Source organism: Nestor notabilis, unplaced genomic scaffold (genome assembly GCF_000696875.1).
Source record: "Nestor notabilis isolate BGI_N333 unplaced genomic scaffold, ASM69687v1 scaffold13576, whole genome shotgun sequence".
In the NCBI taxonomy this organism is placed as follows: Eukaryota; Metazoa; Chordata; class Aves; order Psittaciformes; family Psittacidae; genus Nestor; species Nestor notabilis.
This window is the reverse complement of record NW_009932515.1, coordinates 14074-36478: the sequence shown is the minus strand read 5'-3', so window position 1 is coordinate 36478 and position 22405 is coordinate 14074. Positions and strand designations below refer to the sequence as shown.

The window sequence follows — 22405 nt, the reverse complement described above, 5'->3', positions numbered from 1 at the left end:
CTATGTAGCTGAAGAAAAAGAAGGAGGAGATTTCCTGAAGGAGGAAAATTCAATTTATGCTAAAAATTCCCTGCAGATTAGGTAAGTGATTTAGCAAACTTCATTTTCTGGAAAGCACCACAGGAAAAATAATCCTTAACCTTATTCAGTGCTGGTAAAAACATCCTTACTTTTTATTTATTCTGGTCCAGATTCACTAGTATGTCTGCCAAATATACATCCTGCTGTGGAGTAATATGCTTTGGTTAACTAGACATTTATTTTATTATTTTTTTTATAAAAAGCTCTTAATTTGAAAGCTCCAAGCTCTTAAATTGAAAATATTCTGCAATATTAGTAAGAATTATATGGGCTGTGAGCCTTGGCACTTAGTGGCGTAGGGCAGAAACAACATTAATGTTTGTGCACAAATGGGTACTCACCTCAGGGCCTGATTCACCAGAAGCTCCATCTTCCCCTAGTGACCCTGGAGGTCCTACACTTGAATCGGGTGCAGGCTTTCCTGGAAGACCAGGCAGGCCAGGAGGACCTGGTGGCCCAGGAGGACCCTGGATAAATCAGTAGCATTGTTAGAAATGACCCTAGCCAGGTTCATTTGCATATATATGGACTAGGAAAAATTCAAACAGACTGTTCAGATTCATAAAACTATTTTATATTCACAGATACACGTTCCACCTAGGGTCACACTGGCCTCTTCCATCCTTGCTCTTTGAATTGTGCCACCTCATGGCATGCACAGCAAGCAGGAAGTTAGAACCCAAAAAATTCTGTCTCAGCTCTCTGTAATGCAGGAAAGATCTTAGAGATATACCAATGACCAATCTAATGCTAAGCTTAACCAAAATGAAATGAAGGGATCACTGAATATGGGGAACTGGTTAGTTTTGTCGCTATTTATTTCAAGGGGTTTCTTGATGCTTTTGCTGCAACACTGAGAATCTGTGGTCATGGTCAAGATGTCACTGTGCTTAGTGCTGTAAAAATGGCATCTGCTCCAAAGATCTATTCTGTGTGGACATGAACATTTAAACTGAATAAAGTGAAAGAAATACATTACTTGGGGAGAAATAGTATGTTTGCAAATATTCTTTCTCATGTGCAAATCCATCCTTATTACTGACTGCATTAGCAGGCAGATGTGAACAGTTTGAAATTTTGGGACATGGCACTCCTTCCCAGGGACAGAAGTCTGGTCTCCCATTTTACATAGTCCAGAGAACCTTACTCAGGAACATGTACATGAAAATCTTACTAACTTTCGCTAAGCTGAAACATCTCTCTCTGCTACCCAGCCTTCATGTGACAGTGTTACAATTCATGACAAGGGCAAGGATACAGGAAAGTTCAAATTGCCATCAAAGTAGATCAGCAGTGGAAGTTGTAGCGTAAAATATTTCATACAGACATATTTAATTTTTTAGAACAGGTATTACAAATTAAAGGAAGCAAAGAATAATATAATTCCCATCTCTCTCCTCTTTACTGTCTTCTCAGAATCAGATTAAAAGCATGTTCTCATTTTAAAAAGTCCTCTTGCTATTACTTCTTTGTTGTCCTCTTTCTTTCTCATACTTCTTCCTCACTCACATACACTTAGGCCTTTTCAGATCTTGAAATGAAACCCTACAAAGCATTTCTGGATGCTGTGAATTAAGCGTGTACAAAATCTGCATTGTGAAATGGACCTTCTACAGTCTGGATGAGTAAAGCAAACCTCTTTATTATGCTAGTGAGAAATAAACATCAATATATACTTACTCTTAAAATCTCAATTTCTCTATCAATGTCTCCAGAACCTGATTCTTCAGGGTCCAGTCTATTCTGAAATTAGGAGAATTTGATTTTAAAATACTGCTTCTAAAGTTGCAAATTAAAATATCACTTGACAATTACTGCAAATACAATTATAGTCAGTATCTCTGCAGCCCACTGTTATAAATTGTGAAAACTGTAATGCAATTTGTAAAACATTTCAGTCATGTTTCTGGTGTTTCATACCAACTCAATGTCCACATGGAGATCAGTAGTAAGTGGTGTCCCTCAGAGGTCAGTATTGAGACTGATAGTGTTTAACATCTTTGTTGGCAACATGGACAGTGGGATTGAATGCACCCAATGACCATTTGCCAATGACACCAATCTGTGAGGTGCTACCTGCCTAAACAAATAGCCACTGTTTCTTAGATTGTGTCTTTTAGGTCAAAAGCCAGATTCTAAGATTCCTACACCTTGAACCTAAAGAGGCAGTTTATAAAGGGAAATTAACAAAGCATTTTCTAAAATATTTTGTTAGAAAAAGGTTTGGGTTTAGTATTGCAATCTAGTTGTAGTCATCTATAAGACAATTTCATAGATTCGAGCTTTTTCAGCTTTCAACAGTCTTCCTATGTTGTGGAACCTATAGTAAAAACTACACTCAGCATACATACCGTCAAAATTTTTTTTAAAACTGCTAGAGAAAAAAAAAGTATTATTCATGGAAAATTTGCCATGATTTCTCTGCATAGTATATACAGCAAAGTGAAATGAAGTCCAGTTATCCATTTTTATAGAACTTGCTATGAAAGTTTTATAGAACTCATAATTTTACAAATTAAAAGAATAAACCAAGATGTGCAACAAGCTTGGCCGTTGAAGTATGACTTTTTTACATGTGAGTTCCACCACATTTAAAATGAAATAATGTCATCTTGTATAAAAGTAAATTAACTACAGATTCCCATTGCAAGTCCTTGATGAATTTCATAGCTTGTGTATGCTTTGTAAACCACAGCCCAGAGTGCATAGAGAACCAGTACCCATATCAGTTATAGTTAAGTAGTATCAAAGCTAACGTTTCAAAAGCCCTGTGATCCCTGGCTGCACTGAGACTTCCTTCACGTGAGAGCAAGAGGTCTTGAATCTTGCTGTCACAGACAACAGGAAAGTAAAGGGGATGCAGGACCTGGTCTTCACTGCTACATTTAAAGAAGTGGTCTTTGGATGAGAAAAGTTGTTGGACTGGACGACCTTCTCCTAGTGATATGAAGCTATCTTCAAGTCTGGATCAGTGGAGGCTAAATGGTGCAGCCCTTCATAACACTGTTACTGTTTGATGCTACAAAACCAGATTGATACAATTTAGCAGGCCCTAGATTAGGGAAGCATATAATCCACTTTGGTCACTGAAATACGTTGTAAGCCATCTACCTTGTTAAATACAATACCCAGTGTGACAGATAGTTTTGTTTAAATGTCCACTACAGAACTTCCACTGCTGTTAGTGGTGGGCTGTGTCTACATGTAAAATCAGGTCCCACATCATGAATTGAAAATTCTTTTTAAGCTGCATACACATGTATCCTCATGGAAACAGTGGTAAAGTTCCAAGTACAAAAAAGAGATGAAGCTGAAACGTATTCTTTAACATTGCCTAAGTACTGAGCATTCACCATATAAACACTGTCACCATGCTGGTATGTGCTGTAGTATTTAATGATAGCAAACGTAAGTGACTGTCAAACTATTTCTGTGTTCAGTAAAGGGAAGAAATGAATAATTCAGATTTATAATGCCTTTTAAAGGAAATTTTGGTCTGTTGTTCTCACATATATAATTGATTTTGCCTAGGAGAGCACACACATCGACTGGATTTTTAAAATGTGAATACTCTGTGTTTACGTACATTACATTACACTTTAGCCAGCCATTTATTTGCATTTCTTCATGAGTGTTTTAGAAAACATGATTATCTCTGTAGCAGTCAGGCTACTTTCCAAGAGGAAATCTTCTGTTTAGTTCTGTATTCCTCTGTGGTAAGCTGAGCTCAATGACAGAGAAGCCCAAATACTCACTAATCCTCTGGAAGGAGCAGATGGTCCTGCGGGTCCTGGTGGTCCAGGGGGTCCTGGCAATCCCTCACCAGGATCGCCCTAAAACAGGAATGAAAATAAATCAACAAGGATTTAATCATATAAATGCAGAGCAGGATTTTTCAGCACTGGCTGCAATCTGTGTGAATTTCTAGTCACAAGGAATAACAAATGTGTCTGCTTTGATGCTATGAGCAGAGTTGAACTTTATTCATTTCTAAGACAAGCTCCCAAGAAACATGATCTTTGCATTGGGAAAGAAAGGACTTTGCCCTTTCCAAATTCTGCAATGATTTTGCTAATGTACAAGCAGCATTAACAGTGTTAGACAGTGTAAATTTCCTGTCAGAATGTTTTACTGTTGGTCTTACATTTTTAGAGTACATCATACGCCTGTTCCCCCATAAATAAAAAAGTACAGCATGGTACTCAATGAGTAATTTTTTCATGTCACTGGTACCGTCTGTAATACTTTTTCCAATACCAAATGGCATGATTATTCCATGTGTTGACCTTTATCTGCTGCCAAGACATTGAAAAATCCTGTTCAGAACTGTGTCATTTTCTCTCGTAATTACTACCATCTCTTCTACTTTGGCTTTCTTGCAACACTCCTATCCTTTTGCTGAGGTTGGTTTGAAGGGTTTCTGATTAAGATATTTACAACTTCTATTAAATTTTCTGCTCAACTCCATCATTTTTCACTCAACTCAGGAGTTGAGTTTCTGTCTCAACTGTTTTAATGTAAATTGGAAATATTTTTATTATTTATCTTTTCATTCTCAACTTTCTATTTGCCTTGTTCGGGAGAATTCACTATATAAAATTTGGCCTCTGTGTTTTAAACTCTTCTGGGAGAAGGATGCATCTGCATCCCCTAAAATGGGGGCAATAAGATCTTAAGTAACTGGCGGAGCAAAACATTATGACTGCTTATCATTCATGTTGTTTTCATCATAGGATTTGCACTAACTTAATTTCATTTTTTGAAGTCTTGTATACCTCTAAAAGTGATTGAGCCCACTTGCTTTTTACCTACATCTGATGGAGGGAATGCCGGTAGAAAATACAGTGCTGCCTTCTCCCTCCCTGGCTGTCTCGCATTTCTTGCCTTTGGCACTCAATAACCACAGTTCACCATTCTGATGAGTTCCTTAGGGTGCATTTTGGACATTCTCCCTGCATGGTCATCCTGGTTTCAGGACAGACATACATTTAGAGGTGAAGAAAGAGCGATGTAACTGCTCAATTCACAGAGCTTCTCTCAACACTGGGAGTGAAAAGCTCAGCTTTCCCTCTAACAATGCTTTCACATAGCACAGATTCCTGCCCTCCTTAGCGCTGCTGCAGAGCTGTAAGGTGTGACCTTCACACCTTGCACCAGGAGGAGAGAAACCAGACTGGTTGCACTGAGCTTTCTTAAAGGGCTGGAAGTCATAGAGACATAACTAACCAGTCTCTACTCATCTATGGCTTACCCTCTAACCTGCAAATTTCTCATCTGGGCTTATTAGCACTTTATGTTCTCTAAATGCATATACTCATTTAATAGCAGGAAATACTGAATTTTACCTGCCTCTTGGTCACTTGCTCTTAACGCTTGAGAATTCATTAGATAAATGTATTCATTAATTTCTTTGTTCCCTGTGGTTTTGTCAAATGGTTCCTATAGTGATGCTTCAGTCATATTCACAGGAAATGTGTTTAATTAATTTGAGGCTATTTTCACTGTCTGCCAGCATGTTCATTTACAGATACTTTCATTTCAACATATCCTTTGCTTTTTTTCAGTGAATATTACATTAGCTTCTGTGAGCATTTTGTGCTTGTTTTAATGCAATTTCTTCCACTTTGTGTGTACTACAAGAAAGAAAAATCCCTCTCACTTAGATCACAGTCATGTCTTAGGTGCCTAATTGTATCCATTCCCGAAGAGCATCTCATCTCACTGTATCTCTGCACCGCACAAGTGTGGCAGGTACATCCTTCCTGACAAAGCCCTGACAAAAGCCTGCAAAAACTTAAGTTATAGATGGAGTCCCACTGGAGAGCCATTTGGAGTTGGTTGTCCTTGAAGCAGCAGGCCTGCATTCTCCCCTTCAATCAGGACACCATCCAAGATAACTCCTTGAGACTGACACCTCTCACTTTTTAAGTGAGTGATTGCACATTTTGGATCATCATTTCAATTTTAAGAATCAGAAGTGTAGTGACAAATCTACAGAATCATAGAATAATTTAAGTTGGAAGGGACCTTCAAAGGTCATCTAGTCCAATCCCCCTGCAATGAGCAGGGACACCTTCAACTAGATCAAGTTGCCCTGACATGTGACATCCCAAATGAGTAGCTGATGTTGGTGGAGCTTTAATTGAGTTTGAACAATGATTTTCATTCAGCCTCAAATTACTGCTTCCATGACAACAAGGACCACAGTGAAAAAGTGATAAGCCAGGTCCCTACTCTACACTAATCTGTAGCATTCCATTCATTCTCACCTTTCCATTTTCAACTAAAGAACCAGAAACAGGCAGGTGGATCTTGCTATTGTTGCTCAAATTTCAATATTATTATGCTGGAAAATAACTGACTGTCTTTAGAGAGCGTAACTGGTTTTATTTTTTTTGTGTGCACACAGTTCTTTAAGCTTTGCTCATCCTACTAACATACCAAGTCCTAGGAAATCACACTGACCAGGATGTGCGTCTTCTTGTTTGTCCTGCTTTCTGCTGCAGGAATTAGGTTTGTTAAAATATAACCAAGAAAAAGCTCTGCATATGAAGCTGTCAGTGTTCCTTAGTGCTTTTCAATATGTTAAGATTTTTTAGTACATTTGCTACAACGCCTCTTTGAAGTAGCCCTTGAAAATAATAGTCCTGTTTTAAAAATGGAAAGCAAAGCATAAGATGTCTTTATTAAAACTGCCATGTAAGTTATCAAGAATAAATTACAGGAGTCTTTTTCTTCCAGAGATAACCTTAGCTCACTATGGCTAAGCTGCCTCTCCTGCTATCAAAACATTCTCCTTCTGATGCCTATTCTAATCAATAAAGTAAGGCTGGGGACTATTCTTTGGCCCTCATGACGGGTAGAACAAACTGGCTGTGTTCAGAGTACTTAGGCACCTGACCGTGGGCCTCCTTTTAGCTATGTTAAAAGCTAATATTTTGAGTATGCGGTTTGGTGCAGTTTTCATGAAATAACATGAGAACTATACTGCAGCCCATCAGCATGATGAGTATTTCAAAGTAAAAAGCCTGCTGGAATAGCACTGAGGGAGAATGTACAATGAACAGAGCCAACATATGCACAGTGTCTTCTTGTAGCATACTGGGAACAGTTAACAAACAATGCTACCCCTGGGCAACGCTGAGATATTATGAAGCCTGAATTGTTTTGGTAAACAGACGAAATGAATTACTAATCTAGCACTTGGAGTTACTGGGTGAATGCCAATTTTGTGTACAACATATGCTGTAATGATAGATTAATCCATTATCACTCACTTTATCCCAGAAGTAATACAAGTTGTTACTTCAGATGGTTTAACTCTTATTTCCATTATGTTCATATCATAGGAGTAATATGACTATATTGCCCCTGTTAAATCACTTAGCCAGTGGAGTAAGTTGCACAGAGCAGTTATATATAACAATCGAGTTTACTTTTTTAAGTGTTACATGTATCATCCTTAGTTTTCCTGTGAAAGCTCAACTTTTTCTACAGCTGAAGTTTATTCATGTTCTTGAAATTCTATTCATGATTCTATTATGGCTACCCTTCATTCACATTCATGGCTGAACAGCACTTTTTAAAAATTCTTCCTGTGATTCCCTATTAATATTATTTTTTCTCTCAGACTGTACCAAATTAGCACTTGTCCAAGCATAAATGGGATCTGGTTGATTGTCTGTTATTAACAGGACACATACCTTTTCACCTTTTAGGCCTGCTTTTCCTTTCAGTCCTGGCGAGCCTTGAAGTCCATTTTTGCCCTAAAATGAAGTAAATTTTTAAATTAGACATTATCTTTTATGCAGGTTGAACAGACTGTACACTTAGCAGCAGAGGCTGGACATAAGGGTGCTAGATTCTAACTCTTGGTTTGTGCAGTGGGAGGAGATGTGGGACTTATGCCTCTGCAGCTGGCAGTGCACCAAATGTGACTCTCACCAAATCTGCTTTGCCCACAACAAAGTGGCAGTGAAGCCTGTTTGGGTGATACAGATGGAAAGACTTGGCAAGCTTCATTTGGATTTGACAGGATGACAAGTGGACCAGATAGATCTGATGACAAATATTTTGAAAACTTTAATACTCCACTAGAACAAATAGGGACAGGTGTCTGAAAAGTCCTCTTCAAATTTTCTGTCTCTTAGCCATTTACTTGTCTAAGAGATAAGAAACTTCATTTATTCCAAAGTTGCTGAGTATGCTTTCAGCAGGTGAATTCTGAGGTAGAATTCTGCCTCTTCCCTAACAAATTCCAAATTATGGGAAAATGGACACTTAGAAGAAACCTACTTTTAATTTCATGAAGAAGTGATAGTCAAAAGAGAGTATTTGCCACTACTGCAAACTGCCGCCCTGAGTGCACCAAATCATATTGCTAGCATTAGCCTGTTCCCACCTTCTACTGAAATCCTTTTTGCCTTGACCCACCTGAATATATTCAGTTCCTACCAAATAGAATGCTTCCTGACAGGGAATGCATGGTACTACACAGCAATTTTACCACTATTTCCATTCTAAACTTCTCTAGTCAAATTCATCCCAAATAACCTTTCTATATACATTCATCTTTTCTACATTTAACACACATATGCTCTTCCTATAGAGGCTGATCATTGGCCAGAAAAAACTCCCACTAGCTTTACAGCCAGTGTTATTATAAAATGGTGCTATTTGTGAATTCAGTTAGGACATAGATGGACGAAGTGGCAGCAACAGGTAAGAGTAAAGAAACAAAGAAGCCAGGTAGTAAAGCATCTGCAGAGGACAGATGTGCAAAAAGCAGCTGAGACACTTATAGAATATGAATTTGTTATTGTGTGGGTTGCTGGGCCATACTTCACTGTGGAGGATGCATACACAATCTGTCAGCAGCTTGTGGTAAACTGAATGGGAGTCACCTGGAGAAGGGAGGAAGGAACAGTACAGGAAGATGATAGCAAATGTGAAAGAAGAGAGGGTAAAATAGAGGACTGCAGAGAAGGAAAGCGCAGTTGAATTACTGCTCAAGACTTGAGGTGTGAGGGGTACATCTGGAAAGTTAATAGTAGCTGAGGTTAGGAGAATGCAATATGGCAGCATGTGTGTCTGAAGAGTCAATGAAGAACAGTGTTTTGCCCTGTGAGACATATGGGTCTGAGTATGCCCATTTTTTGAAGTTCCTGTCTGAAAAAAAAAGCCAGACTCACCAGATTTGGACTCTTGCAGAGCTGCTTAGGGTATGCCATATCTCTTTCTTTATAACTGGGAAATCATAAATTTCTCTTAGAAACCTGGGTCCCCCTCTCTTGGCAACCTAAGGAAGTCAACTACAGCACCAGAGCTGCCTTCTAAAGAGAGGACGTGGAGAAAGCACTTTGCTGCTTAAGCTTCACTGTAGCTGAGTTTCTGATAAAAAATGTTTTGGTTTGGTTTTTTCCTTCAGTTAACCAAGATAAGTACCATGAAAGAGTACTTACGGGTAACCCATTTTTACCAGGAGTGCCCTAAAATAAAACATCTTTGTTAGAAAAGTAAATAAATCCTTGGAACAAAGAAGCAACAAAAGAGAAAAGCAATGAACTATAGCTTGATGTGTCATGCAGTAACGAAATAACAAACCAGAACTGTAAGAAATACTATGTCACAGTGTGATCTGCTTTGCACCTTTGTTTAGAATTATAGAGATTTATAATGCTATGTAATTTAGAATTACAGAATTATCATAGAATCATAGAATAGTTAGGGTTAGAAAGCACCTTAAGATCATCTAGTTCCACCCCCCCCGCCATGAAATCATAGAATGGTTTGGGTTGGAAGGGACCTTCAAAGGTCATCTAGTCCAATCTCTGTGCATATTTGTGTTTTACTGTATACATCTTGTGCTGATGGTTCAGAAAGGTATGATATGTGAAATATCCTGGATATACAGAAACTAATGAAGGAGGTTTGTGAGTTCTGAAGTCCAGCAGCTTTGAACATGTTCAAACATGACAGCTGCGAGGGTAGTGTGGTACTGCAAAGGCTGCCCAAACAGTACTGCTCTATGAATGTTAGCACATCAGCACATCAGCTGTTTGCCTTGTGCTTTCTGATGACTGTCTCTCATCAGATACTTTTATAGCTGCTGACACATGTGCAAAGCAGATAAGATACTTCTTAAGCTGATTTGGTGGTGCTAAAACCCCATCTTGTAGGAGTATGGCACTGTGTGTGAGGTTGTGAATTTTCATCCCTTTATGCACGTGTGATGAGTGACCCTTTCTAAAATACATTAATTCTTTCAATAGACAGAAAATACTCACGGGCTGACCATGTTGTCCAAGTTTCCCTGGAGGTCCAGGAGGTCCTTGATCTTTTTTCTCCACATCTTCTTCTCCTGGCCTTCCTAGAGATCCTGTGGACCCACCCTCTCCTTCCTGACCTCTCTGGCCCTAAGTAATACAATGTGAAATATGAAAAATGTGTTGCATTACTTTTCCCATTTTTCTCTTCTCTTCCCTCTCTCTTAGAGCCCCTGTTTTGTTGAATGAAGCCAGAAACTTGTTAGGCACCATACAAACAACATACTCCATTTCAGCAAAGGCAGTCCACATTAGAGATCATTCATGCAAGTGTATATAAATTGCTCACTGAGATGGAAAAAATGAGAGCTGGTTACCTACATGCAAATGACCATGGTCTAACTTCGTATCTGCACAGATCTGCACAGTCTAAATCAATAATGTAGATTAGAAAAAGACCAGTTTCACAAACTCAGTCTGTCTGGGAAAAAATTGTGGAAGTTAAAAAGGGATGTTTAGGAACACTTTAAACAACTCCCCTGAGGTCTACAGCTCTAACAAAAGACTGTTATATATCCATTTTGGTTAAAAAGGAAAGTGATAGAAGAGGAAATGAGGAAACTGACAGTGAAGAATAAAAATGGACAACCTGCAAGAGCAGAGAATTTCTAAGGAACAAAATAAACATTTTCAGTGTTGAAGCTCGGACACTAATACATACTTAAATTAAAATCCAGTATAGATGATGGAACATTTAAGTCACCTTTGTATCATATCTTGAAACAAACACTAGGATTTGCTCACATTTTATAGCAGCAATGAAATATTTTGAGTTCCGTTAGTAACTAATGAAACTAGGAGGCATTTAATACAGTAACTATCCAAGCTTCAAGTAGGATGACAGCTTTCAGCAAAGGAGCTGTTAACTGATCTTTTAAAGATCTTTTTGGGTTTTGTCTCTAGGAAAATTCCCAAAGACTAGAGGTTATTTCATCTGGTATCATTAGAGATTTTGTTTCCCACATGGAAAAATGTTAGAAGAGAACATAGATAACTAAGCTATGTGTAAGATCATAACGTGAGTGAGATAACAGGATTGTTGATACAGGTTGATCCTGAAAGGAATTCCTGCTTGGACACTTACAACAAGACAGCCTGACCAGGATTTCTGGAAGTCATCTCTGACAGGTGAAAGATGTCCAGATACAGCCTCTTCTAGAGTACTTCTAAAAAAAGTGTGCTGGCAGCCTAGAGAAGCTAGGCATAGCTGTAAACAGCATTTATTCATATAACTGCTCTGACACAGACATGAGTAATACAAGAATGCCGAACAATTTTGCTGACTTGCTTCAACTTTGGTCCTTTATAAGGCCATCTAGAGGTAAAAAAGTTGTTCAGCCTTAATATTTTATTAGTCAAAGCATCTTTTTACTGTGAATGCCAGGAAAAGCTGCTGGTTGTGGTTTTTTTTTTTCTTTTTAGTGGATTTTTTTTCCTCTCTGGGTGTTAACGTGTGCAGCTGTCAGGAGACAGCATACTCTGCTTCTTAAAGAAATAACTAGGCGTTGCAGACACTTTTCCAGTGCAATCTGTGCAGTCTTTCCCTTGTCAAGACATAGGATCAACCTCTTGGATGGTAACTCGAGTAAGTTTGGTTTATAAAGAGATAATTTGCATAAACTATACATTTTCAGATTAGTTTGTGGGCAACTAAGGAAAGCCAGTGATACATATTTTAGGCATGGATTCCTCCAGAGTTTAGTGTGGTTTAGAGTTCGACTTCTGTTTGCATCACCTGATAATGAAGCACTGTGATAATGAAGTGCTTCTTTACACTTGGTACTTAAAACAGAAGTACTTAGCGAGCACTCAAAAGGTCTAATTTTAAATCTGCTTATACACCACTTTCACCTGCAAGTCATTTACTGAGTAAGACCAAGCCTGCTTTTAAGCAACTGTGGGCTTTTATGGTGAGGATTTACACTGGTTATTTTCTTTGTTTCTCAAATGCAAAAAGAAATGCAAAACTGAAAGAACAATTTTGGTTTGTTAGTCAAAAATCTCAAGCACATCTCAATGGTTATAAATCCCAACATATGCATAGTGTCAGCGCTATTTTCTGCTGTCATGAAAGAACATTCAAGAATTTAAAAAGTTGCTTCTGTTCGGCATGCTTCTAAGATGGACTACCTAAAGGTACCAACTCAGAAAAGCACTTAAAATTCATATATTTTCCTGCTCTTGGAACAAAAAGATAAGGCATATGATGAACCCATTGTACAGACCTCCTCTCTGCTTACTCCTGGCAAAGCACTATCACCAGAGCCATCTTCTTCTCTTAAGATTTTCTGTGTTACAGTGGTGGACTCGTTACCTTGTCCGGTTTCCATGACAGCTGAATCTAAATAGAATAATCACTTATTAATGAGAGACAGAGCAAAATAAGCTTGCTCAGAGCTATCTATCAGAGCACAGAAACAGCAAGTTGTTTGAATAAAAGAAATTGTTTTGATTATGATCAAAATACATTCCAGATATTAATATTAGTCATCTAATAAGTCTGAAAATTTTAGAAGGAAAGGAAAAAAAGAGAGATAAGTGAGAATAAAATTATAAAACAAATTTTTATTTTAAAAACAAAGACTGTATTGTATCATCCTATTTGACTCAAACTCTAGTCTAATGGTTGCCTATTTTTCATCTTTGTAACAGAAAAAATAAGAGTACAACAGGTACTATCTCAAGTATATATAAAATTCAAATAGGAAAATTGTCTTTGGCCTTATTACAATAACTAGTTCTAGTTTCTGTTTTCTAGGAGTGTGCTGAAATTGCCTTACTCAGAGCATTAGTCCCTGCTCTTACTGCATTGCTGCCTACATTTGCATCTAAAACAACTCATTGGTGCACTAGGCAGATTCATATCCTTTACAGGGAATACAAGTAGGATATAGTTGTTTATTCAGTGATGGTATTCAGTTTTACATGAAAGGCTCTTCTTCACTATAACAAAAGGTAACCAAACTAAATAATCATCTTAAATTCCTCTTAAAGGCGTCACATGGCTTTAGAACTGGTAGCACTATTTAAAGAGGCATGTCTCAAGAAATGCTACGCTTCTCACTGACACAAGCAGAATTAAGAGGATTTTTCTCCTTTCATTCCCTTCATCTAACACTTGCATTTTGTTGGAATGTGGTGGAGTATCACAGCAGCAGCTCCTCAGGTCAGCTTCTTTCTTTTTTTTTTTTTTTAAATATAAACCATAGTTCTGTGACTGAAACTTCCACACTGCAGAAGGGTAAATCCATTCTCTGCATGTTTAATTACAATGACTGAGATAAACACCTAAATGGGGCAAAAAATGGGAGATGTGTTGAATGGTGGCTGTCGTTGCTACCGCTTAGCTGTTGCTGTTATTAACAAATTGCAGCCTATCAGACTGCAGTTTCAAGGACCAAACGTTTAATGTGCCAGTTCTTTTCTAACAAAGGATGTCCAAAACCATATGATTTTTCATTCCTGGCATCACCCAAAGTATAACACTGGCTTTTCATACACAGGGAAATGTTACACTCAGACCTAGAATGTAAATGACCACCCTCCACCCCCCAAAAAAAAGAGGTAGTGCCTTGTTCTTTAACTGCTGCTTCAGAGGTTTCTTCTGAACTGTGATTTCCAGAGAAATCATTTTCTTCCAAATAAGACAATATAGTTGGGGGGGCTTCCACTGGCTCAGCCGATGTATCTTCAGGCTAAAGAAAAACATGAAATTCCAAAGAACTGTTTAGACAAAAGATTTATCACATATTTTAAAGCAAGAATCAGTAGATTACCTTGCTCAAAGCATAGTAACCATAACTACCACATTTATGAAGCAAAACAGAAATCCAGATCTGTCCCACTTATTATCTTGCCATTATCTGTCCTTACTTTTATACTGCACTTAGAAATATTAACTGTCATTGCTATCATAAAACCCGAAGTTTATTAATGGCCAATATATACACCCGTTTTAATTATCAAGTTTCTAATTTATTTCATCTTCTATTTAATTTTTGCTCGTCATAGCACACATCTAGTTTCTGCTTATCAGCAGATGTCAAGCTCTTGAGGAAATCTAGTACAATACTTTTGAACTCCTTTCTTCCAAACCGAGTGATGTACATGTGTCAAACACATAGAGATGGAATAAAACACAGGGAATGTAAAGCTATCACTTCAAGTCTAAGACACTAGAGCTGGCTGGTACCAACCCTTCTCCATACTGGCTGTGGGTAGGCAAGAGGCAGACATTTAAATAACCTGGTATCAGCTGCATGCAGGAGGGTAAAAAGCTTACTCCCTACCAAGATTAGAGGCCTGGAGAAGTGCTGTCCCAATGTAATGAGGAGATTACTTCATGCAAACCTGCATTTGCAATCTAAATAAGATTTAAATTGATTATGTTGTTGTGGTAACCTGCAACAGACTTAATGGACCAAGCATCCTGGTCTTGAATCAGGTTAAGAACTAAAAAATGGCATAATAGGGCTTTCTGAAACATTTCATGTTTATTAACATGTTGGTGTGGCCTTTTGAATTCCCCAGGCATTTTAGAAAAAATGTGTGTAGTCCAAGGAAATGCTTTCACAGGAAGTTCTTGTATTTTGAAGAGAACAGTCGTCTACTGGCCATTTAGGCATTTGAATAGTCAGCTCAGAAACCTACGTATCATCATCCATTATGTGATTGGCTCATACAAAGAGCTGCAGTAGTAGTTGGAACTGCACACAAACACAACAAAGATTGTTTCTAAATGGTCCAAGAAATTGACAATCCACCACCAAAAAAAGTCTGAAGAACAAAAACGAATGATATGCTGAGAATCAACATTCTTGTGTGCTGGTTTTGGCTGGGACAGAGTTAGTTTTCTTTATAATAGTTAGTATAATATTTTCTTTATAATAGTATGAGGCTATGTTTTGGGAATTTCAGCCCAGCACAGAAAGTGAGGGAGAACACGATGTGATGTGAATCTCTAAGATCACAAGTATTATGGTGAAAAAGAGCAACTATTTACTCTGTCTTCCAGTAGAGTAAAAGCCAAATGATAGCTGCAGTTAACATGTTAGAAGGGCAAGAAAAAGATGAAAGTCCTTCAGAAACAGGTCATTAAATAAGCTAAGGAACCCTGTAGCAGGAAGATGAGGATGGTAAAACTCCCATGGGTTAAGAAATCAAAGCATGAAATTCAAGGGCAAAAAACTCAGCAGAGATCCACCAAACACAAATAGATACACTCCTGGCTCAAGCATTTCTTGAGATGTAAATTGTTGCAGGGTAAAAGAGTATTCCCAGTAAGTGCCATGTTTGTGTTCCTAATCTGTTGTTATACTTTTCCTAAAGACCTGGCTGCTGAGTTGTCAAAAATAACAGATTTTTGATCTGGCACAGTGCAGTCATTCTTACGGGTGGGTGTCTGTTTTTCTCATAGGTGCCTTTGGAACTAGTCACATACAAAAAACTAGTAACAAAATCCAGACCTCATGATCTAAAAAAGTAATATTAAACTGAAATCATAAAGCAAATAAATAAATTTACCCTTACGGGAAGATGAGAAGGTTCAAGGATTTCTTGTGTCTCAGAAATACCTCCAACTTCTTGAATGCTGCCATTGCCACTGTTGTCACCTGAAGCCTGTGCAAAACCCGGTCATGATAGCAAGTTCATAAAAGTCAGGAAAAAAAATAATCTCTCCAAGGAATCAACTACTTCAATGCAGATTATTCTTTTTTTCAGTTGCTGAACTCTTAGTGTCATTATGATGTTAACTTATTTCAGTACTTACAACATTTCATGAATCACCCTTCTGAAACATAAAAGTCATAGTTCATTTTCTGAAAGGTGTTATAAACAAAAGAAGTCAACTCTTTTTCAGTGTTTTCAAAAAAAGAGATTCACACACATGGTTTTACGTACATGTTCTCAAGAAGAAATACTACATTTAGCCTTATGAAAACTGTTTAACAGCAAATTACTTTGAAATCTCTGAGGCATTGAGGATAACTAATATAAGAATACTCACATAAGGATCATCATCTTCACAATGATCTTCAGTAGACTTTGGGTCAGATTTGATTGTCAGATGTTGAATTGAGCCCTACATGAAACAACAAACACAATTCAAGGAAGTAGTATTTTAAGGAGGATGTGTGAAGCAGGAGGCTTGTGTGTGTGGAGGGGTGGGAATTAAACAAGCCAACAAAAAACCCCAGACTTTGTTCTGATTTGTTTGGAAAATTATCTGAAGCACAAAATTTTACAATAATAAACTCAGTTAAAAAAAATATGTTCTTATGTTTTCCTTTTGTAAAATGTATAAAAAATTTAAGCTGTCAGAATATGACTATCATACCCAAATGACAATACAATTGCTAAGCTGTATTATTAGATTCCCCACCTGAAAGATCTAGACCTAGATTATGTCCTATAGTCTGCAAAGAACTGTCTGCTTTTTCTAGTTAAGAAGTGCATTGCAGCTCCAAAAATGGCATGAATGATGGAAAGGAAATACCCGTAAGTGATGAAGTGGGTCAGGGAGAAACCAGCTTAAAACTTTTCAAAGCAGAAAAGTTTCCTTTTTTCAGAGTTCAAATTATGTTTCTCAGTTTGACATGCTGAAAGTACAGCAACAATTTAATTTTAAACATTTAAGTCTTGTTTCTTAGATTACACAGACTCAGAATGTTTTAAGAAATGTGGGGGACGTTTCCTTCTTATGAGGTCTTACAGAGTTAGGAATGATGCACACGTAGTACAGAAAGATGGATATTCAAATCAAGAGCCATAATACCTAACACATATGACCCACCTGTTCCTGTTTTGCCAACTGTGTATTTTGTTTCTCTGCTTCTATATTTTCTGTAGAAAAGCGCCTGAAGAAGCAGACAGATTTAGTCTTTATCTCTAGACAGACACAGAATACTTCTCTGTCCAGTGACTTCTCTTCAAGGAGCTAGAACCATGCATTACACCATGCAACAATACTTTGTTTATGCTCTATCTGCTAACTACCACAGACACACAGCAGATGTGCTCACTCAAAGGCATAGAAAACCTGAGTCTTGGTAAGGAAAACCACAACTACTGCTGAAATGGGAAAAGCAGTATACCTTGCTGTTACTTAATGCTACCAAAAAATGCAAACTCCAGAGGAGGGGAAGCTACCATTTGTCTACACTGCTATGTCTGACTTTCCTCTCTCTTCCCCCTCTGCAGCAGTCTTCTTTCCCTGTCCTAAAAATGTTGGGGGATTATAAGCAAGGAAGTACTTTTTAAGCAACATTTCTGATAGCTGCTAGAATATTTTAGAAATTAACAAAATCTGAGATTCTGTCTTTAATGATCCTCTAATTTATGTGCCTTTAAAGACCATGAAATTCATGCCTCCTGAGTTTGCAGACAATCCGAGATAACAGCTCAGTTGAACTGAATCATCTCAAAATCTAACAATGGGCAACTCAGATATTGAACAACGCCAGACTAACTGAACAGTTCACTGAAAAATTATACATGAAAGGAGGCACAACCAGATGCTTAGGCAGTCTCTTGGAAGTGATGCTTTGGTTTCACAGTATGAGCAGATCACATTTGGAGAACTCATTTTTTCCTCTTGCTCTGATGTGTGGCTGTGAATGGTGAAGGAAGAAAAATGGAGAGCTCTACTGTTTCCCCAGTGCTGCTGCTAGCCAGCTACTCCAACCAGAAAAGTCATCAGGAATGGTAAGTATGAGGTATTGTATTCCCGCTCCGAGTCTTGTGCCTGCTGCTGCCTTCCCTGTTAAAGCCAGTTTGCAGAATCTGGCTTCATCACTGTTTCAGTTGTATTTGGTTGTCTGGTTTCTACTTTTCTTTTCAAGCACCAGGGGTAGAATTTCCTTTTGTTGCCATAAAATCTGATGATAGTTATGTCCTTTTCCATCTAGCAAGCAGAGCTTTAATGAATTCCCATTAAGCAGAATAAACCAGTAACTGACATTCATTCAGAGCCATTTGTACGATCTACTGTGAATTGTTTCTATTTTGGGCAATTGAAGCGAACAGTTCTTGTCATACAAACAGAGCCTGGGGAGGAATAAACTACTTAGTTTTTCTACCCAAAATCAATTGTGACATATAATGTAGGAAGAAATAAAGGCACAAGATGTAGAGTACACATCCCAGTTAATAGTGTTGAAGCTGAAGTATTGGCTGAAATTTATGTACTCAATATAGTATACAGAACAGCCTAATTCAGTGAAAATGCCTTAAAGTATAATCTACCATGCGTTCTTGTCACTATATTTACAGATTATTGGTGATAATCTCAGCAATTGATCATCACGTGTTTTCCAGGTGGGGTACCAACGTGGTCTCATTTTCTTGAATGTTTCTAATTACTACTTACTAATCAGACATCCCCAATACTCCAATCATCCCATCTGTCTAAGAAAGGTAGTGCCAGCAAGCAGTTTTTCTGAACATCCCCTTCCACCACTTACTGGCTGCTAATCAATATGTTCCTGTAATTCTAAATGATTAGACTAGTCAGATAAATGAAAAAAGTGCATTATTCTTGTTGCTTACCAGATGGAGCTCTCAGACTGCCAGTACACCTGAACTTTGCAAAGAACATAGTTTTCTCTAAAGTGAAGGATCCACTCAGTTTTTGATGCTGCTTTACTAATTTTGGGGAGAAGATATTATTCTCACAAAAACCTGTATAAGTTTTGAAGAACAAGGGAAGTACAAAAAGAAGATAGAAAAAGTGTGACATTTCCCTTTCAATTTGACTATGAGTCAAATTGACTATGACTATAATTTGACAATATTCAATCTCACACATATTGACAACTTTCACATTTCCATTTGGAAGCTCAGTGGCTGAGAATTCCAATGGGGTTGCAAAAGGAAGGATGCCTGCATTCAAGCTAAGAAGGCTTGGGAGCTTCATAGTAGTGCTTTTGGTCCTTCCTGTTTTTCTAAAGCACCTGATAAGTGTCAAGTAATACATAAATTGTAGAAATACAACTTCATCTTCTAATTGTCTTTATCTTTGATGACATCATTCTCTTCCTGATGTTGAATGTGAGTAAACATACCTAGCACATAAGTGTTTAAAATACAGATTTTCTACTAAGGTATTATTCTTAGAAGTCAAACAAATGGATACTCTGAAATCAGCCCTTCATAAAAAGGACATATAAATTTATGTGATGTATTTTCTTTGAAATTCCTAGTATGCAAACTGAACATTGAACTTAATATCTGAACTATTAATAAACTTCTGAGGTTCTACAAACATTTGCATTTAAGCCAGAGTTTGTATATCTGCACCACCTGAATCCTAGCCAGGTACATAAAATACAAGCTATACGATCTGTAATCACGATTTAGATATAACTGTTGTAAGCAGACTTTCTTGGGTAGAGTACATGCATAAAACACTGAGGCATGTGAATTTACCAGGCAGTACTTACTGTGAACTTTTCCAATCCTGTGGCCCCTGCATTACCAACAAATATCCCAGAGCCAGATTCAAATACCAAGGCTCGATCTGACCTTTGAAACTGAACTCTCTGATATTCTTCGCAGTCCATGAACAAAGCAACACCATTGCCCTGAACAGTCACTGTAAACCTATTCCACCTGTTAGTCATGACTGGCACTTTAAATGAAGCAGCCTCTCGGGAGATATGGGAACCAGGCTCTGTGTGGTACATAATTATTCTCTGGGTGTTGTCATCAACTGATGAAAGTCTTATTCCCAGGTAAATAGTTTTCTGGAAGGCATCTGTTATTGCAAATAGCACTCCTCCACGATCACTGTTTGGTTTCACTGTAACGACGACAGCAAAATCTCTATAAAGAGGTGATGGTATTATGGCACTTGTCAATCGACCGATGTTAGCACCTGGACCAAAGCTGTAAGCAGGAAACCCTCCATAGCCGGTAACGAAGTAGACAGAAGGAGGAAGAGGAACTCCTATTAACTCAGTGAGGTCAAGATGTCCTTTTGAGCCTCGTTCTGTAAAGTGTGTGAGAAAAAATATGTTATTTAGTGTGCGAGAAACGTTCTTTATTTTTGAGGTGTTCAGCCCATTTAATATAAATGATTTAAGAAAGACCTTAAAAAACTGTAATGCAGTGTTATAATACCAATAACATACTTCTAAAACTTTAGGTCCCAGTTCAGTTAGTGCTTAAAAATGCCTAGCTAAGTACACGAATCATTCTTTGTCATTTGACTAACTAAGGTTACTCATATACTAAAGAAAAGAGCACAAAATCTGATGAAGTTGTCTGGTAACAAGTAGTTCCTGCAGCATATTTTGTTTCAGCTGTCCATAAACTACAAAAAGTGCTGAATGTGTTTGCAAAGTGGATCCAGTGAAGACTGAGCAATTTTTTGCTTTCTCGAATAAACTGAGATCCTTTATTCTCATAATCTAAGAAGGCAGTAGGAATTGTCTACAAACAGCATGAGAAGGTTTCACAATTACAGGAAAAAAAAATTACAGCGGATTTGCTTTAGCCCTTGCAGTTACCTGTTCTACAACATGGCTCCACTTAAACTGAGGGCCTTTCCTCCTGTTACTATCTCCTCTAATCTTACATTCTTAAGTTTCTTACTTCAGCTAAATGAGGTAAGTTTCTCATTTTATCTGAAAGTCTCAATTCTTCTTACTGGCGTACATTTTCACCCTTTTAAAAATATTTATGTTACTCAGAAGCAAACAAAGTGCTACGATTTGTGACTAAATAACTGCTGGCTTTCTCAGCAAACATAAGAAAAGGTCTTAATGATCCAAGAAAATCATATTTTTACATCACTTTCTTGACCAACTGCATCCTAGCCCCTCTCTACATTCTCCAGATCCTGGGTAAAAGAGGATATATTTGGAACCACTGTTTTGCAGTTCCTTCCTTTATCTGCTTCACACACCAGCCTACCATGGTTCTCAGATTAAATCCATCAGACAAAAAACTAGTGTGGAAACAGAGGTCTTGTGGTAGAATGAGTACAGATGAGGCAGTCTTGAAACTTCATTAAGGAAAGATTTAATTTATGTCTCATACTTCACTTTTCCCCATTCTACCAGCTGGTGGAAATAACCTATCTGGAGGAGTATCTGTGGTGGTGACGTATACTTCTTTGTACCTACAGAGCCTGACATCCACTAAGGCTCTTGCTGCCCAAAGGCACTTCCTTTGTGATATCTCTTCATCAGGAAAGTTCCTTAAGATGGTGTCCCCAGACAGCATTAAGCAAAGTTAGCTTGCTCAGTGGTCAATTTCCAACACAGCATGGGCAGAACTGGTGCCACCTATGGTAATCTAACACTGCAGACGTTTACAGGGGACAGGAGCTAAACACAGCTCATCTTTTATAAGTATATTAGGGACAACAGAGTCAGTCCCCCAATCTTTTTTTGAACAAGTACTTACAGAAGCTGAAAACAAGTTCCCAGTTTGCCTAAAGATAGGCAGTGAAGAGACACATGGAATTGGTTCCTAGCCCAGCTTACCTGTAAAGGACCAAGTCATGCCCAGATTCTGATGCATTTCACCCTCAGAAGACCTATATTTTGCAAGCAGCCTGTACGCCCTGGTCATGGGATGAGCTGAAGTTTCCTGGTTGCATATAAAAGCATGGGATGTATACATGCAATTACAAAGAACTTTTGCTTCAGAATTTGTAACACCTGGTTTCCTAGAATATGCGTTCTGCATCATTATTTTCATTTCAGCTCAGTACATCCTGCCAACCCAGAATACCTCAAGCTCTTCCTCATGTGCATAGGCTTATTTCTGCTTCTAATACCTGTAGTACTCCTGCATCCCTCTCCTGCCCTGGGATGTGCTAAAAGATACTTCCAAGCTGCATGTGTTTATATTACCTGGCCAGTTCAGACATGATAATTTGCCATGAAGAAGGAGAAACTAGATAATTAATTTCACAGTTCTCACCACATCTTTTTCTTGTTAAGATACTAAAGTGCCACTCCCACATCATGAGGTTTTGGGTTTCAAGAATA

General features: G+C 38.0%; 1 protein-coding gene across 1 annotated transcript in view; it reads right to left on the bottom strand.

Moving 5' to 3' along the window:
* The window catches only part of LOC104407220 (collagen alpha-1(XVIII) chain-like), a gene marked incomplete at its 3' end in the record, with an annotated part of 34532 nt that extends 12549 nt beyond the window's left edge, over positions 1–21983 (bottom strand). Inside the window, exons 1-10 of the mRNA XM_010016440.1 lie at positions 21896–21983; positions 19847–20394; positions 17200–17343; positions 16414–16488; positions 15930–16025; positions 10368–10496; positions 7785–7847; positions 3837–3914; positions 1762–1824; positions 423–548 (exon numbers count right to left, since the gene is read on the bottom strand). Coding sequence (XP_010014742.1) covers positions 423–548; positions 1762–1824; positions 3837–3914; positions 7785–7847; positions 10368–10496; positions 15930–16025; positions 16414–16488; positions 17200–17343; positions 19847–20394; positions 21896–21983 — 1410 coding nt within the window. The remainder of the gene's footprint in view (positions 1–422; positions 549–1761; positions 1825–3836; positions 3915–7784; positions 7848–10367; positions 10497–15929; positions 16026–16413; positions 16489–17199; positions 17344–19846; positions 20395–21895) is intronic.
* Between the last annotated feature and the right edge of the window lie 422 nt (positions 21984–22405).